The sequence below is a fragment of the Drosophila sulfurigaster genome, chromosome 3 (assembly GCF_023558435.1).
Source record: "Drosophila sulfurigaster albostrigata strain 15112-1811.04 chromosome 3, ASM2355843v2, whole genome shotgun sequence".
Classification (NCBI taxonomy): Eukaryota; Metazoa; Arthropoda; class Insecta; order Diptera; family Drosophilidae; genus Drosophila; species Drosophila sulfurigaster.
The window spans coordinates 22,378,132-22,395,237 of record NC_084883.1 but is presented as its reverse complement, the minus strand read 5'-3'; the positions used below and the strand labels follow the sequence as shown (position 1 = coordinate 22,395,237).

The following is a 17,106-nucleotide window of genomic DNA, read 5'->3' as shown; positions in this document are numbered from 1 at the left end:
TTTATACTATATATGCAAAATTTACCTAAAATTGCTACGATGTATGAAAGCTACCATTATTAATTTGACGATATTATTGGGGTATTTAATTTTGTGAAAACGTCAATATTACAGTTATTTAATGTCAAATATCAATATCTATCGATTAAAATTTTGAATCGAAATCATTTATTGTGTACTTCCAACCATACCATTTTTTCCATATTATATTCACGCACATTTTGCAATTGCTCTATATATGTATTTAGACGACGATTTACTTCTTCTTTGATTATTGAGCAACACAGTTCATCAAGTTCACATTCCAAAAAATCAATTTTATATTAAACACTAAACCAAACATTTGATTTTCAATAAGCAAGACAGCTAAAGTCGTGAGTGCTCTACTAGGAGATACCCGCTGCCTGTCTTTAATAAAAGGAAAATATTGCGGTATTATTTAAAAAAAAAAATACCGTCTTAATATACATATAAAATACTTAACTCAATCGAATGTCATAAATGGTACATCGATATAAAAATAATAATACTACATTAATTATATTACAAGGTAAGACTTCAATTGAAATACATTTAATGGTTAATGACCTAAGGAATTTAACAAATTTAGTTGTTGTTAGATTAATTGGTATTATCAAAACACATTGCAAAACTTAACTAGTGTAATGTTATCTGAATGATAATGAAATGACAAATATAATGGCGAAAATAATATTGCATAGCCTTATTAATACAATTATCAAGTTGTGACAATAATTTAGTTCCTGTAATACCGATATAAAGATTATAAATCTTTTCTATCTTATCTTATCTATAATAAATTTAAATTACTAAATACTTTAATTTCAATTACTTAATAATGTATTTCAACTTTGTTATAGTCCAATCTAAAATAAAAGTAACAGATTCTTTTTTTAATTCAAATTTATTCTAGCCACAATTATTCAACATATATTTCATATTTATATTGTTACAAAGATAATTATTAATATAATTGTTATATTCACTATAAATCCTCTTCAAATACAAAATATATATTAGTTACAAATTGTGGTCTCTTATCAAATAACCAAGTCAATGACAGCAAATAATCGCCACTTGGTATTGGAAGTTTTAGCAGTTCAGGTCGAAGATAAAAACCTTTAACCAATTGAGTTCCCTTTGCATAAAAAAATATGAATTTTTTGATTGGAATATATTTTATAATATATACTTACATTATAGGGGCATGAGTGATTAAAATTTGTATATTCTTTAAAGAGGTTAAAAATAAGTATTGCAGCTGGATTATACGCTCTCTTGATAAATTGACAACCATCAATAGATGCCTTGAAGAGCCATGGCTTATAGCCATTGGCTTTCTTAAAGAGTTGCCCATTAATAGAAATATCATAGGCAGGATGGAGCACAGTTCCGTTAAAATTAAAAGTATTTATATTACGTTTGACAGCACGAATTCGGCATTTGTGTATAAGAAACCATGACTCATTGTAAGTCTCACACACTGCATTCGAAAACTTAAACACAACTGCTTGCTGCGGAAGAAAGTTAAAAAATTAAATTAATTAACAATATTTTGTGAAGAAAAATCATTAACTTACATCATAACTTAACTTTAGGGATACCAAAAAGAAACATATTTCAAGAGACGTTAAAATAATACGCATTGCGACAGATCGGAATGTGAAATAACAGAAATCTGGATGGCATTGATAAAAATTAAAAATTATTCGCATCAACACACCAAATAATAACAATACGGTAATTAGTGCCTAGTTTTGACATTAATCAGAATATTCTAAAAAAAACACCTTTTTATGGCAATTATTTTGTAGTATTCTATTTTGAAAGCTTTTTAAATGCATAGTGATGTTTTCTGTCTGGTATTAGGTGGATGACATGGACATCACTCCGTTATTATTCTTTTTTTTTTTTTGCAACTATAGATTGGTTTTTATTTTCTAAATAGCAGATTAAAAAATATTAAGATTTTATTATGTTTTTTGTTGTAGTCATAATTGATAAGAACTGTCATTTAATAGTTCATAATTCTGCTTAAAGTATTGTATGTTCGATAAATGCATATGTTAGTAACTCAACCAAGATTATGAAATAATCGTTGTAACAATTTTTCATTCTAATTTGTTTACAATACAAATTACTTTTAAAGCACAATTAAAAAGGAAAGGCACACCAAAAAGAGCCTAAAACAAGTAGGAAAGCTACGGTCGACTAGGCTCGACTGTGAGATACCCGCTATCGATTTTAAATAGATTCAAAACATTAAACAGAAATTATAAATACTATAGTTATTACTTTATGACGGCAGGAATGTATGTAACTGATAGAAGCATGCATCTCCGACCAAGTATATTAAGTATATATGTATAGTACATTCTTGATCAGCGTGAATAGCCTAGACTTTATCTCTATCTAGCCTCTATCTGTCGGTGTGTCCATATGTACACCTATATCTTAGAGACTGTAAGAGATAGAGCTATAATTTTTTAACAGCACTTTTTTGCACGAAGATCAAGTTTGCTTCAAATTTATGTATATAATATAATATTAAGAGATAGAGCTATAATTTTGAACAGCACTTAGAGAACAGCAGATAGAGTCTACGCTGTTCACGCTGATCAAGAATGTACATATGTACTTAATGTGGTCGGTGATGCATGCTTCTGTCAGTTAGATACATTCCTGCCGTCACAAAGTTACGTTTCCCTTCGACCCTATAAAATATACAATCGAGTGTACCAAAAAAAATACTAAACTATTAAGTCCATGCACTAAAATCACTATTTACTATTATTTTTGAGCAATAATAACCAATACTTGACATGATTTTGCTAAGACAAATGAAACATTTTTATTGAATATGTAGGCAACAATTCAATCTCAAGTTATTCTGATGCATACCATTAAGCTCGTTATTTTTGTTTCATTTGCAATTAACACTTTATATAGTATGTTTTATTATTATAAAATCTTAAATTTCAAATAGTGCTTTATTAAGAGCTCAATAAGCTCCAATGTCAATGTTGTACTATGTTCATATGTATCTTTAATGATAGGCATAAAATATAAAATGTATTTTTAATGGGATTGTTTAAGTGGGTTGTATAATGAATCGATTAATACAGATTCAAAATGTTGTATTAAATGGAGAGCTTTCATAGATGATTTTCACCATATATGTTAATATTCGCATCACCCGAATTACCTTTCTAGATTTAGGTGTACATATGGACACACCGACAGATAGACAAACAGATGGACATTTCTATATCATCTAGGCTGTTCACGCTGATCAAGAATGTATTTACTTTATGGGGTGGGAGATGCATGCTTCTGCCTATCTTCATATCTTTATGAATTCATGTAGTTTTAATGATAGGCATAGTATGCAAAATGTATTTTTAATGGGATTATTTAAATAGTTTGTATAATGAAGCGCTTAATACAGATTCAAAATGTTGTAAGCTTTCATAAATGATTTACACCACATACTATGGGCATCGCTCGAATTACCGTTGGCTTCCTTTTTTATTGGATTTATTATAATCTAAGCTGCAATGTAAGACCAATAACCTGCTTTTAAATTATAAATACAATATTTTCTCTTTCCTTTGCAGGAAGCTGTTATATTCAAGTTTTCAAATCTCGTTTGTAAATCGTTCAATGAATCATGGTTTCTTATTCACCAATGTCGAATCAAGGCCGTTAAGCGCAATGTGAATACTTTGAACTTCAACGGAACTGTGCTTTATCCTGCTTATGATATTTTTGCTCACTTTCAAGTGTTTAAGAAGGCCAATGGATACAAGCCATGGCTTGTCAATGTCACTGTTGATGGTTGTCGATTTATCAAGAAGCCAAACAGTCCCGTCGTATTGCTAATTTTTAATTTATTTAAAGAATTCTCCAACTTTAACCACTCATGTCCTTATATGGTAAGCACATTACTTGCACTTAATTAACAAACTATTTAATTCTATTTACTTAGGGCTCGCAATTAGTTAAAGGATTTTATCTTCGTCATGAACTATTAAAACTTCCTTTACCGTCTGGCGAATATTTACTAGCAATAACTTGGTTATTTGATAGAAGACCACAATTTAAAACAGATGTGTATTTTGTTTTCACAGAAGATACATAAAAATTATATGAAAAGCAATTTTTATTATAGGTAGCTGAGGTTGCAACATCTTGATTGCATTTTTAAATTTGTAAACATAATCTTAACAGAGCGATGCAAATAAAATCTGAAGAAATTATAAACAATCTAAAACAAGTATTCTCGATCGGGATGTGAACTCGAGCACCAACGACCGGGTGCATGTCTTTATAAACTCGTGTAGCTTTAATGATAGATATAATATACAAAATGTATTTTTAATGGGACTTTTTAAATAGCTTGTAATGAATCGATTAATACAGATTTAAAATGTTATATTCAATGGAAAGCTTTCATAGATGATTTACGCCACATACTATGCGTATCACTCGAATTACCGTTGTCTTCCTCTTTTATTGGATTTGTTATGATCTAAGTTGCAATGTAAGACCAATAACATGCTTTTAAATAATAAATAAAATATTTTCTCTTTCCTTTGCAGGAAGCTGTTATATTCAAGTTTTCAAATGTCGTTTGTAAGTCGTTCAATGAATCATGGTTTCTTTTCCATCAATGTCGAATCAAGGCCGTTAAGCGCAATGTGAATACTTTGAACTTCAACGGAACTGTGCTTTATCCTGCTTACAATATTTTTGTTCACTTACAAGTATTTAAAAAGGCCAATGGATACAAGCCATGGCTTGTCAATGTCACTGTTGATGGTTGTCGATTTATCAAGAAGCCAAACAGTCCCGTCGCACTGCTAATTTTTAATTTATTTAAAGATTTCTCCAACTTTAACCACTCATGTCCTTATATGGTAAGCACATAACTTGCACTTAATTAACAGACTATTTAATTCTATTTACTTAGGGCTCGCAATTAGTTCAAGGATTTTATCTTCGTCATGAACTATTGAAACTGCCTTTACCGTCTGGCGAATATTTATTAGCAATAAATTGGTTATTTGATAGAAGACCTCAATTTAAAACAGATGTATATTTTGTTTTCACAGAAGATACATAAAAAAATATGAAAAGCAATTTTTATTATAGGTAGCTGAGGTTGCAACATCTTGATTGCATTATTAAATTTGTAAACATAATGCTATACTTTTTATAATCTTAACAGAGCGATACAAATAAAATCTGAAAAAATTATAAATAATCTATAGTAAAACAAGTAAGGAAGCTACCCGCTACGCATTTTTAATAAAAGCAAAATATTTCGGTAATAATCTCAAAATATTAAAAATGCTCGATCAGGATTTGAACTCAAGCACCACCGACCGGGTGGTTAAAAAAAGTTCGTACCCCGAGCGGGCTCGAGTCCGAGCACCACAACACGCTCGGCTTGCACTCTACCACCAAAGCTATCGCATTGCTTATGAACCCTCTATGCATACAGATACAAATATAGAAGCGAACATGTATCTACGTATACGCATACATACAATACATACATTGCAGGCGTTTTTGCCCATACAATACTATTTCTTTAATGACTTAAAAAAAATTTTATCTGATCTCAACCAAATTTTCAGGAATCATAAATTTCAAGGAATCGCCATTGTTATATAATATTACTTGTTATTATTGATTTGCGGGACCGGAAGTGGGTGTGGCAAAAATTTGAAACAAATTTGATCTGCGTGCAAACATAACAAATGCTGTCGAAAAAAAAATTATAGCTCTATCTCTTATAGTCTCTGAGATCTAGGTGTTCATACGGACAAATGTACATGGCTATATCGTCTCGGCTGTTAACGCTGATCAAGAATATATATACTTTATGGGGTCGGAAATGCATGCGTCTGGCTATGTTCATGTCTTTAAAAACTCGTTTAGCTTTAATGATAGATATAATATATAAAATTATTTTTAAATGGGATTTTTTTAAATAGGTTGTGATGCAACATTTTAAATCTGTATTAATCGATTAGATTTAAAATGTTGTATTCAATTGAAAGCTTTCATAGATTATTTACGCCACATACTATGCGTATCACTCGAATTACCGTTGTCTTCCTCTTTTATTGGATTTGTTATGATCTAAGTTGCAATGTAAGCCCAATAACCTGCTTTTAAATTATAAATAAAATATTTTCTCTTTCCTTTGCAGGAAGCTGTTATATTCAAGTTTTCAAATGTCGTTTGTAAGTCGTTCAATGAATCATGGTTTCTTATTCACCAATGTCGAATCAAGGCCGTTAAGCGCAATGTGAATACTTTATACTTCAACGGAACTGTGCTTTATCCTGCTTACGATATATTTATTCATTTACAAGTATTCAAGAAGGCCAATGGATACAAGCCGTGGCTTTTCAATGTCACTGTTGATGGTTGTCGATATATAAAGAGGCCAAACAGCCCCTTCTTTAAATTAATTTTTAATTTATTTAAAGATTTCTCCAACTTTAACCACTCATGTCCTTATATGGTAAGCGCATAACTTGCACTTAATTAACAGACTATTTATTTCTATTTACTTAGGGCTCGCAATTAGTTCAAGGATTTTATCTTCGTCATGAACTATTGAAACTGCCTTTACCGTCTGGCGAATATTTACTAGCAATAAATTGGTTATTTGATAGAAGACCTCAATTTAAAACAGATGTATATTTTGTTTTCACAGAAGATACATAAAAAAAATATGAAAAGCAATTTTTATTATAGATAGCCGAGGTTGCAACAGCTTGTTTTCGTTATTAAATTAGTAAACATAATGCTATAAATTTTATAAATCCTGAATAAATTATAAAAAAAAAATCTAAAATCAATAATCGATTATTTTTATTAAAATTAAAAAAGCATAAATATTGAAAATGGGGTTTTCTTTAAAACAACATCAAGTCTTTAATAGTCTTCGGTAAACGTAAAGTACAAATTTGTAATAAATTGCGGCTTATTGTTGAATAACCATATCACTGATACTAAATATTCACCACTTGGAAAGGGCAATCGTAATAATTCAAGACGGGGATACATTCCTCTAACTAATTGTGTGCCCTATCATAAAGAATAAAGCATTATTACAATTAAAGCCAATTTATTATATTTTTTACTTACGTTATAAGGACAAGAGTGATTAAAATTAGTGTACTCCTTGAAGAGATTAAAAAAAAGAATTGCTGTTGGATCGTAAGGCCTGTTCACAAATCGACAGACATCGACGGATGTCTTTAAAATCCATGGCTTGTATCCATTGGCTTTTTTTAAGATTTGACCATTGAGAGAAATGTTGTAAGCAGGATGCAGAACAGTTCCATTAAAGTTAAACACCGTCTTATTGCGACTAATAGCGCGCAAACGGCATTTGTGAATAAGAAACCACGATTCATTGTAAGACTCACAAACTGCATTTGTGAACTTAAATACGATTGCAGCCTGTCAATATGCTAAAATTATATCGCAGACTTACAATTGGTTAGATGCTTACTCACATTGTAGTTCAATTTGTAAAAAACCCAAAAGAGCAAAATTCCACAACTGATGTGTATAGCACGCATTACGTAAGCTTCGACTGAACCGCTAACACAATTAATAAATTCTACTAATATTCAGAAATAAAAAATAGTTTTATATTTATCGCTTGAATAAGCTAAGTACTTAAGTACTTAAGTTTCATTATTATATTTAAAATATAAGTGAGAATTAGTTAGTTAAGAGTTCTCGACTGCAAGATTCCCTATTCCCTTGGCCTGTAGTACATTAAATTATATTTAACATTCGTCTAATGATTGATTTGTACTTTTTTTGGTTTTTAACCTCATTATTTATAAAATATATATTTGTGATTGTTCTCAATTTTGAAATTAATTAAATTAACCCGTATACTTCTGTCTTAAAATGTTTCACAAATTAAAAATATTTTAGGATTTAAATGTTACCAAGGTAAAACTTACTCTTAAGAATATTATTGATCAATCTATTTAATTCCAACAAACATTTTTTTGAAGGCAAAGTAAAAATAAATTTCAGATAGGACAAAAAAATTAAAATAAAGTTTAGTTAACGTATTAAACTATTTGATTTGAAGTATTGACAACTTCGGCATTGTTTCCATTATCACAATACTTAGTAAATAAAATGTCATTTGTAATTTCATCAAATATCAGCACTCAACTGAAACCAAAATGCCACAATTAAAATTAACAGCAAAAGCAAACTGTCAATATAACTGCCAGAGCTGACAGCCAGCTGACAATTGCAAATGAGGCAACTGAAGCGGAGCGAGGACAGTGCCAAACGAAGCCACTTTGTCGTGGCACCGGGAACGATATAAACTCATTACAACAATTTATGCAAAATGTTCAAACCGCAATTGAAAATCCATTTAAATGAAATGCCGCCAAATGGCAGTGAGACAAGAGCGAACACACGAGTTGAAAATATTTCCCTTTTCAGCTAAGGGATGCCACATCCAAGTTCAACCCGAACCCCAACTGAAGCCCAATCCCAGTCCAACCCCAAGCTTAATGTTGTGGCTGCCGACGCCGCTTCCATTGATGCATATGAATTCAATTATAAAACAGCGCCACCTTTGACGCGACGCCACAACAAAGCCAGCAGCCACACTGTGGGTGAGGGAGGGCAATAGAATCGGTGGCAATGCCAGCTGTTGGTAAATAACATGCCCATGGCCATGGCCGTGGCTCTAATGAAACATTTTTTGCCAAACTTTTGTTTGTGTGGGCGGAGGAGAGCAGTCGGCAAAACTTGTTAATTTTATGCAGCACCCAGACAGCAAGGACTCTCTGTCTGTGTCTGTCTCTGCGCCGCAGTCACACTTCGGATGGCATTTGCATATTCCTCTTTCTGTTAACCATAAAAATCAAGGCTTAAAACTACGATATGCAGGAGTCGGTGGGTAAAAAGCAAATGCCTAAAGGAAGTTTACATTTTGCCAATATAACGCGAGCAACCGCAGGTGGCAAGTGATACGCCCATTGGCGGAACGGGCCACGCCTCTTTGGATGGTAGGCGCTCACCTGCCGCCAAATGGCAAGAACATAAATTACACAAACAAAAGGCCAAAAGGCGTCCAACGCTGCAAAGTCGACGGCCCACTTGACACCTCATAATAAAATTAAGTATACGCCACTCGAGCCCCAACCAAATGCCCTCAGCGAAGCAGTTGTGCTGCCTTGTGCTTCTGCTTGCTGCCGTTATTTATGCGCTCACCGGGAGGCCCGGAGGAGACAGAGCCAGGACTCAGCGTGCAGTCCTTCAGCGTTTTGCCTTTGAAGTTTATTTGCGTATTTCAAGTGCGACCGCCACTCATTTCAATATTCAAGCGCACCCAGTTTGTTGTTTCTATTTTTGTTGTTCTTGTTGTTCTGCTTCTTCGTGTTTTAGTTATTGTCCTTTGTTGCTGGGCATTTTGCTGCTGCTGTTGCTGCTACTGCTGCTGCTGCCTGGCAATTGTTTAACTAGTTGGTGTCAGTTATAATGAATTTTAAATTAAGTTGTTATTGTTGCCAGCATTAAACGCTGTCGCCCTGTTTCGGTTGTGGAAGCTGTGTTATTTGCATAATAAAGGACATGAGTAATGTTAATTAAATTGCGTCAGACTAGTAGTATTAATAGAACAGTTTTACTGGTTTTAATTAAAAACTGCATTCACTAGGATAGTAAATTCATGGAATTAAATTCAAGTGCAGCACAAAAGTATGCAACAGTTTTTGTTCAACCAAATAAACTAACCTTACTTTTAGATGCCACAAATATGCAACGGTTTTTGTTTAATTCAATTAAATAAATTTACTTACGGATCGATTTATAGTTTTAAAAGCTGCTAAATTTTATTAAAAAGGATTGTTATTATTTGTGTTTTACATAAACTACTGTAGTAATTCTCAATTAATCCATAAACAATCCATTAAGAGGACTTTAAATAATTGTTGCCTACTTTTAGGCTGACGCTAAATAGCAATCTTTTTTGTTTCACATAGTTTGTATTAATTCGTATTACCAAGTATTTCTTGAATAAATACAATTGCGATGAACTGAGTGAAATATTTCTAAGCACATTCAACAGATTTAAAGCAAACAACACACAACAAGCTATGCAGTGCATGCCTTAATGCAACAAACTATTTTCTTGCAACTACAACTGGAACTACAACTATGAGCATGTCTACATGCCAACACTACAGCTGCAGCTACAAACAGCCAGATTAAATCCTTTCAAAATAACTACGCAAACGAGTAGCATATGCAAATGCCGGGATAAAACAAGCACAACAACTTTTTGCATTACTCAGATTGCAAGTTGCCCAGCATCAACACACACCAGCTACACCTCCAACAACTAACTCTCTGCAGCTCTGTAGTCCAAGCGTTGCCAAAAAGTTTTGGCTTCCAGCTCATTTGTTGGTCACGCCACGCAGCGTGGTAAAGTACGAATAGGATGCATTCAACAGACTCTGAAACATGGCCAAAGTCATGGGGTAAACGTTGCCAGCTCTTATCTGCAAAAGGCGAAACGAAACAAACCGAAACGAAACGAAACGAAACGAGAGATGAAATGGTGAAATGGAGCGCACACATAAAGGCTGGGATTAGAATCTGCCAAATGAAATGCATACCAATTCGAAAAGGACACACCCAACCAGCCAACCAACCAACCGCTTGAACCACTCGAACCACACTCAGGACTCACCTCCAAAGGCCTTTGCGTCTGCATCAGAAAGATCAAGAGAGTTTTACGAAAACGCATCCCACACTCATACCAGGGCACATTGTAAACAGCCTGCGAGACCAGTGAGCTCTATGAATGAGAGCCTAATTGAAATGAGATGCCCGAATGCGCGAAACATAGACAACGACATACCTGAATAACCAACTCGTTGGCCCGATTGTAATAGGTGAATAGCACATACAGCATCGTCGCTATGTACATGATTATCGAGATCATCTGAGTTCGCGAGTCGATCTACAAAGTTCACTTAAATTATGAGTTAACTACATACAACATTAAAGAGTTGCTCACAATATTCAAACAGAAGAGCAGCAGACAGATGATCGAGCCAAAGATAATTGCTTCGGCACCTATAATGAATGTGACTAGCATATTAAACTCCTTTACATAGCTGCAAGATTTAAAGAGTGAAAAAAGTCGTGTACTCTCTTGAACATTACGTCCTTTTATACCTCATGATACTCATGTGATAACGAATACAGGCAGCCAGCATCTGATAGCGTTCCTCCTCTTCCCTTTGCTCTGCAATGCACGACAATTTATAGGCCAAAATCTGCAGCATCGCCTTACCAAAGAGCGCAAATGCAGCAAACAGACTGACAAAGGGCATGTACATCATGGAGAGCACAACGGGCGTGGGTATTTGCAATAAATAGAAAATCTCGTAGAATGGCGTACGCTGCATGTCCAGCGGAGGCAACGCAATGCCAAAAGGATGCGCTACACCCAAAAAGGAAGCAAGTTATTGGTCGCACTCAATTCCGTTGTAAGGAAGTTGCTCGCTTACCGCGTTGCTGCCGGAACAATGTAAAGATTAATGCACCCGTTATATCCAGAAAAGAGGCCGACAAATTGAAGACCGCCAAGCGACGTGCTTCGCGCACAGCCTCGAACAGAATGCTCTGGATATACTCATCGCCTGATGCCTCAATCTGGCGATACAAGAGCGTTAGCTTGGCCAGGAATTGCTCGAATTCCTTGTGCTTCCAGATGGCCAAACAGGTGCGCATCAGAGCATTGAAAATGGCGGATAGAAAAAATAGATTCAATATGAAGGCGGGCAAATCGCCCCACATCTCAAGCAGGTAGAGGAATTGCATCACGTTCATCAGACAAACGGGCAACACAAACGCGTACTTTCGCCAATTGCTCTGTGCCGTTGGATAGAGCACTGCAAAGTATCTCCAGATGCGCACATTGATGGCCACTAATGCAATATCTTCGTTCTCTGCCATCTTCAGCTGCTGTCGAGTCTGTGTCGAGTGTCTGTCTGTCTGGATGCCACTTGAAACTGTGGCCACAAAGTGCTCGGCAAACCTCCTTTATTTCGCCAATTGACGCCATCGAAGGCGTTGGCCAATTGTTCCCTATGTAATCGACATGACATAGCCTATAATTTGGCAAATTGCTTGCTGACAATTCTCGTTGATTGTTAAGCAAGTATTAAGCCAACAGCTGGATTTCCGTTTGCAGATGTCAATACAATTCGTAGGCGATGGAAGACAACTTTCAAATTGGCCATTTATCCGTGTCAATTGCTTTTGTAATTGAAATGAGATTCTAGGGAATTAAAGACTTTTTGCCATATGCAAAATTTTACATTATTATATATACTATAAAATCCAAATATTTTTATGTGAACATTGTAATACAATCTTCATGAATTATTTGACATAAAAAATATTTTTTCATATTAAGTATACGTATATATTGTTTGCATGAAAAAAACCTATCATATGCAATAAAGATTTTTTCATACAATTTATTCTGGCTGCAACTGCTGAGCTTTAATGCTGAATTTTTCATTTGTTACACTTTTATCTAGAATATTGGTTTACAAAAAATGGTTTTAATGTGGCAGTCAGCATGTTAACGAGGCGCAAACGTGGCCAACAATTGCCCAGGCTAGCCTGGCATGACTTATTAAACAATAAAACCGGATTATCCGTAAACAACTGAGCAAACATGCCACAGCCAAATATTTTGGCCAGACCGCTTATCATGCATTAAGGACAGAGACAACAACAAACAACAGACCAACAAAAACGAACGGGCGAAAAAAAAAACAATATAAAAATCAACAAGCGCTCGGCATAACATAATTCAGCAACAATGCCAGCTCAGCAAATACGGCGGGGAATTAAAATGAGACCTGTATACAGCAGTTGGCCAAGGCCAGAAGGGACGAGGGATGAGGACAGTAAACCTCGAGACCAACCAATGTACCGACCAAGCCCATAAAGGCACACATTATGGCCACTTAACCGCGCGTTATGCCGCAAAAAAGGCAAAGGACAAAACCAAAAGCTCAAGCAGCACAAATGGTAGCTAGAGTCCTTGTGTCCACTTTGTGTGTGAGTGAGTGTGTGTGTGTGTGTCGTCGTCGTCATCATCGGTGGCGTATGCGCAATATTTTGTGCAAACATGGGCAATACCAAAGCCTCGAGCAGACTCCAGGCCAATCCCATTCCCATTCCCCCGGCAAATATGCAATGTCAGTTACAGCTGCTCATGCGACAGCATTGCACATAAATCAAAGGGCTTCCCTTTTTGGGTTGCATGGCAAAAATGCATTCTTGTCGTGTTGCATGGCAACAGAACACAACACATTTGCCAGGGGCAGAATTTATTATAAATTAAAAGCTAAGCCCTGCAAATTGACGACATTTAATTATCACATTCAAGCAAAAGACTTTCGAACAATGTGGCACACATCAAAGCAACAGCAATAGCAACAGCAAACCCCATGTCGAGTGCCTGTTAACCCTAAAAGCCACACGATGACATTAATTACGTATACTTTCAGTTGCAGGACCTTCTTGTGGTCCTTGTACTCCTACAAAATTAATACCAAGTAATTAACAGCAGCAGCAGCAACGGCGACAACAGATTCCTTTATACGTGATTTAAGCGAGTCAACTGCCCGTTATTAGGCTCCAACTTCCATTGTGTGGGCGTTCTCATATTGACTTTACCAACTCTAGCAAGTAGTTGTGGTGCTTGAGGGGGCGTAGCGTAAGCAGCTTTTGCCAATTAAGCAGCTCACTTGGCTTACTTGGCGAATTGCCTTTGCCTTTGCCTTTGCCTTGAAAACTGAAATTGCTTTGCTAAGCTTCTAATTTGGGCAATTCCTATATATACTTAGCATGAAATTTTTGCATCAGCTGTGAACTGAATTCGCTTTGCTACCCTCCCAAAACTCAAGCGAGGCATGGCTAATGCGGCTTAGTTTTGTTAACGATTTGCAAACACGTGTGAGTGTGACTCCCATAGCAAAGGTCCAAATCGAATGCCGGAGCAACCCCCTTTGAAGCTGAGAACGATAAACAACAACGAACATTTTTCTTTTTTCGCTTTGATGATATCTAGGCATGCCACATGCTTCTGAACTAAATAAATAACTACTATATGTCGTCATATCGCCATCTCTGACTGATCCGAGATGAGTAACTCGCTCCAAGATAATAAAATGCGATTGTGTACACAACAATAAAATACCCTAAAGTTTTGTACACTTAAAATGCTATTATAACTGCAACTTGTAACTTGGTGAATGCTCTGAATCAATCACAATTGAATATTTTTCAAAAGTAGGCGTTCATTAACATTCGCCAAATGTTTTTGCGAATCATTCTCATTCAATTAACATCTACTTTCAGACATAGAGAAACCTACACTCAGAGAATTTGTGTACATCAAACCATTTTAATATTTGTTTTTGCGTTGCAGCTTCTCTTAGTTAATCCTAATTAAATTAATTAATCTTTTTGTAGAAAGTATCATGGGCTTTTGCTCAGATAAGATTTTTTAAACAGTGTGATTAGAGACGAAAAGGTTATCTCCAAGGTTGTACTAATTGAACAATAACAACAAAATTATATAGAATGTGCAATCCGACGTGCAACTCAACATAAAAAAAGTATAAAATATGTAAACAAAATTTTATAAATATTTATGTTAAAGTTCCGGAAATAAATACCAGCGAGAGCAATTACGCTTTGTGAATCTATTACGATTGCTTTATTTCAGTCTGGATTACTAAGTGCATTGCTTTATTAGGAACTGAGAGTAATTATAAATATGTACATATAATATGTTATGTATATAAAAAGTATTATAGTTAAAAGTGAGAGTGGGTGTCACTGGTATTCGATTCGTCACACCCCCATAGTGTGGTTTTTGTTTTTTTTGGTGTGGCCTGCACACTAAAATAGAAAGCTAAGGCAACAACGTGGCATATATATTGGGGGTGGGGATATTGAATTAAGGCATCTATGGCAGATTACAGCCCACCTGTGTGACCACCTTGGCAGCCACATCGGTGGCCTTACGCACACATTCGCTCAGCGAACGCTTCTCCAGCCAGGCATGCAGAAAGCCAGCGACAAACGTATCTCCTGCTCCGGTGGCATCCACCACCTTATCCACACGCTGTCCTTGGTACTGTTCGAAAACACATTGACCTGCTGGAGACTTCTCCGCCACATAGTTGGTGATCAGCTGCACGCCCTTCGCTCCATTGGTGACGAGTATGATCTTTGCATTGTCCGCCTGCAGCAGCTGTTCTCCCAACTCATCTACGCTTTTGCAACCAGCTGCGGTGGCCAGCTCCTCGAACTCCTGCCGATTGCCAAACACAAAGAGCGCACGCTTGACCAAGTTAAGCATCTCCTCCGAATGTTCCCGCACTATGTAGGGTGCACTGAGATTCACAGCCAGATGACGTCGCTCCTGCACCAGATCACGCAGTATATACTCGATAACCTCAGCTCGATGTGGGACAAAGAATCCCTCGATGTAGAGGATCTGTTTGCGTTCGATGGGACGCAGAAAACTTTCATTACCATGGAGTGCGGCATGCTTCAGCTGTTGCAACGAGAACTTTGCAGAGGCGCCAATATTGGCATACAATGTGGGATTATCGTTGTGCATTAGGCAGAGACACTGTCCCGTGTGCATATCCTCAATGACTTGCAGACGCGCCTCGATATGTTTCTCGGCAATAATGGAACGCAAGTGCTCCCCTGTTTTGTCATCACCAATAGCGCCAAAGAACTGAGCCTCTGTGCCCAAGAGTTTAAGTATGCGCACAGTGTTCAAGGCCGATCCACCGGGATTGGGAGAGGCATCTGGAGCTAATGAATTCACGGTGGGTTAACACAAACAAATAATTAACAACTCAATGGCATTTGTCACCTACCCGTCGGCAGCCTCTGTGGCGATTTTATTTATGATCTCCAGATCCAATTCGCCCTTGGAGCCCACTTCTAGCTGGTAACTCTCAAGCACTTCGGGATTATCCAACTTAACGACGCGATCTAGAAGCACATTGCCAAAGCAGACCACTTTGCGGGGACTACCAAAAAGAGAGAAAGAGAGAAGAGAGAAAGAGAGAGAGAGAGAGAGATTTGAGAAATGGGAAAATCCAGTGGGGAAAACTTGCAGTGGGAAAGAACTTTACTCACGTGTCGTAGACAACTTGCGTGCCATCTGTCGAGCTTTCAGTGCCCATAATTTTCTCATAAGCATAACGAAGGTACTCCATTGTTTCGGATTTACGTTATCGATTCTCGGAATGTGATTTTCCCGCTTATGGAAATTGTTGATTCACACTGTGCGAAGTTTAATCAATAGCCGCGCTCTAATTCAAATGAGTTTCTCCGCAGTCCGTTGCTCTGCTGGTCCGTGATCCGTCACATCCGTCAGCCAGCGACACACTGAATGCTAAAGCCGGTTTCTGCCGGCGTATTTATCTCAGTTGTTGTGGCGTTTCCCATGCTTTTGAAGCAATTAGTTTCCAGTTCGCAACTTCTTGTTTTACCTTTTACAAAGCAAACCTTTTTGCGTTGTTGTTGTTTCGTTTGGCAATCTTGATAATGCTTTGTTTTTTGTTCTGGTTGTTAGCTTTTTTTGGAACTTTTATTTGGACTTCTTTGATTTTTGTTGTACTTATTACATCATTGAGCTTTTTCTCTTTGTTTTTTTTGGCACATTCAACTGTGTTGAATAATCCAGTGGTCACCCTGTGACGCTTTTTAAAGTTCAATTTCAAATAAGAAGAATGCGTTAAATTGCTCAATTATATTTATAACTGCGTTTATTACGGAGCTATTTCAATGTGTGCAAAAACTTGCGTGCTAACTGTCGTTACTCAACACTGGCTTAGCTTTCCAATACGCACAGCTGTTCGTTGTGTTTGTTTACGTAGAAGAAGAAGCGTACGCTTTTTTCAAATGCCGGCAAACGGCAAACAAAAACAAAGCTAAAGCTCTCTATCTCTCTCT

General features: G+C 36.3%; 6 protein-coding genes across 7 annotated transcripts; 3 read left to right on the top strand and 3 right to left on the bottom strand.

Moving 5' to 3' along the window:
- Positions 1-1,006: 1,006 nt before the first annotated feature.
- LOC133846076 (uncharacterized) lies at positions 1,007-1,544 on the bottom strand (the record flags this gene model as incomplete). Its single annotated transcript, XM_062280817.1, has 2 exons — positions 1,007-1,159; positions 1,218-1,544. Coding segments are annotated over 2 exons (480 nt in total), but the record flags the coding sequence as incomplete, so codon positions are not given.
- A 1,970-nt stretch (positions 1,545-3,514) lies between these two features.
- Positions 3,515-4,163, top strand: LOC133846075 (uncharacterized). The gene is made up of 3 exons (XM_062280816.1): positions 3,515-3,580; positions 3,639-3,956; positions 4,010-4,163. Exons 1-3 carry the CDS (start codon positions 3,515-3,517, stop codon positions 4,160-4,162), a joined length of 537 nt encoding a protein of 178 aa, XP_062136800.1. The 3' UTR covers position 4,163.
- A 6-nt stretch (positions 4,164-4,169) lies between these two features.
- On the top strand, positions 4,170-5,137 carry LOC133846069 (uncharacterized; the record flags this gene model as incomplete). The annotated part of the gene is made up of 5 exons (XM_062280806.1): positions 4,170-4,192; positions 4,299-4,360; positions 4,471-4,518; positions 4,606-4,940; positions 4,994-5,137. Coding segments are annotated over exons 1-5 (612 nt in total), but the record flags the coding sequence as incomplete, so codon positions are not given.
- Positions 5,138-6,117: 980 nt separating this feature from the next.
- LOC133846065 (uncharacterized) lies at positions 6,118-6,756 on the top strand (the record flags this gene model as incomplete). Its single annotated transcript, XM_062280789.1, has 3 exons — positions 6,118-6,183; positions 6,242-6,559; positions 6,613-6,756. Coding segments are annotated over exons 1-3 (528 nt in total), but the record flags the coding sequence as incomplete, so codon positions are not given.
- Positions 6,757-10,094: 3,338 nt separating this feature from the next.
- Positions 10,095-12,486, bottom strand: LOC133845042 (odorant receptor 43a). Of its 2 annotated transcripts, none has more exons than XM_062279378.1 (6): positions 11,610-12,486; positions 11,275-11,542; positions 11,114-11,213; positions 10,955-11,056; positions 10,710-10,891; positions 10,095-10,592 (listed from the first exon to the last, which is right to left on the bottom strand). In XM_062279378.1, coding segments are annotated over exons 1-6 (1,101 nt in total). In that variant the 5' UTR covers positions 12,058-12,486; the 3' UTR covers positions 10,095-10,591. The 2 variants fall into 2 exon arrangements, with proteins under 2 accessions (XP_062135362.1, XP_062135361.1); XM_062279377.1 differs by having other exon boundaries at positions 10,784-10,891.
- Positions 12,487-14,961: 2,475 nt separating this feature from the next.
- Positions 14,962-16,687, bottom strand: LOC133842424 (adenosine kinase). The gene is given in 4 exon segments (XM_062275500.1): positions 14,962-15,940; positions 15,942-15,957; positions 16,023-16,178; positions 16,288-16,687. Coding segments are annotated over 4 exon segments (1,098 nt in total). The 5' UTR covers positions 16,368-16,687; the 3' UTR covers positions 14,962-15,094.
- Between the last annotated feature and the right edge of the window lie 419 nt (positions 16,688-17,106).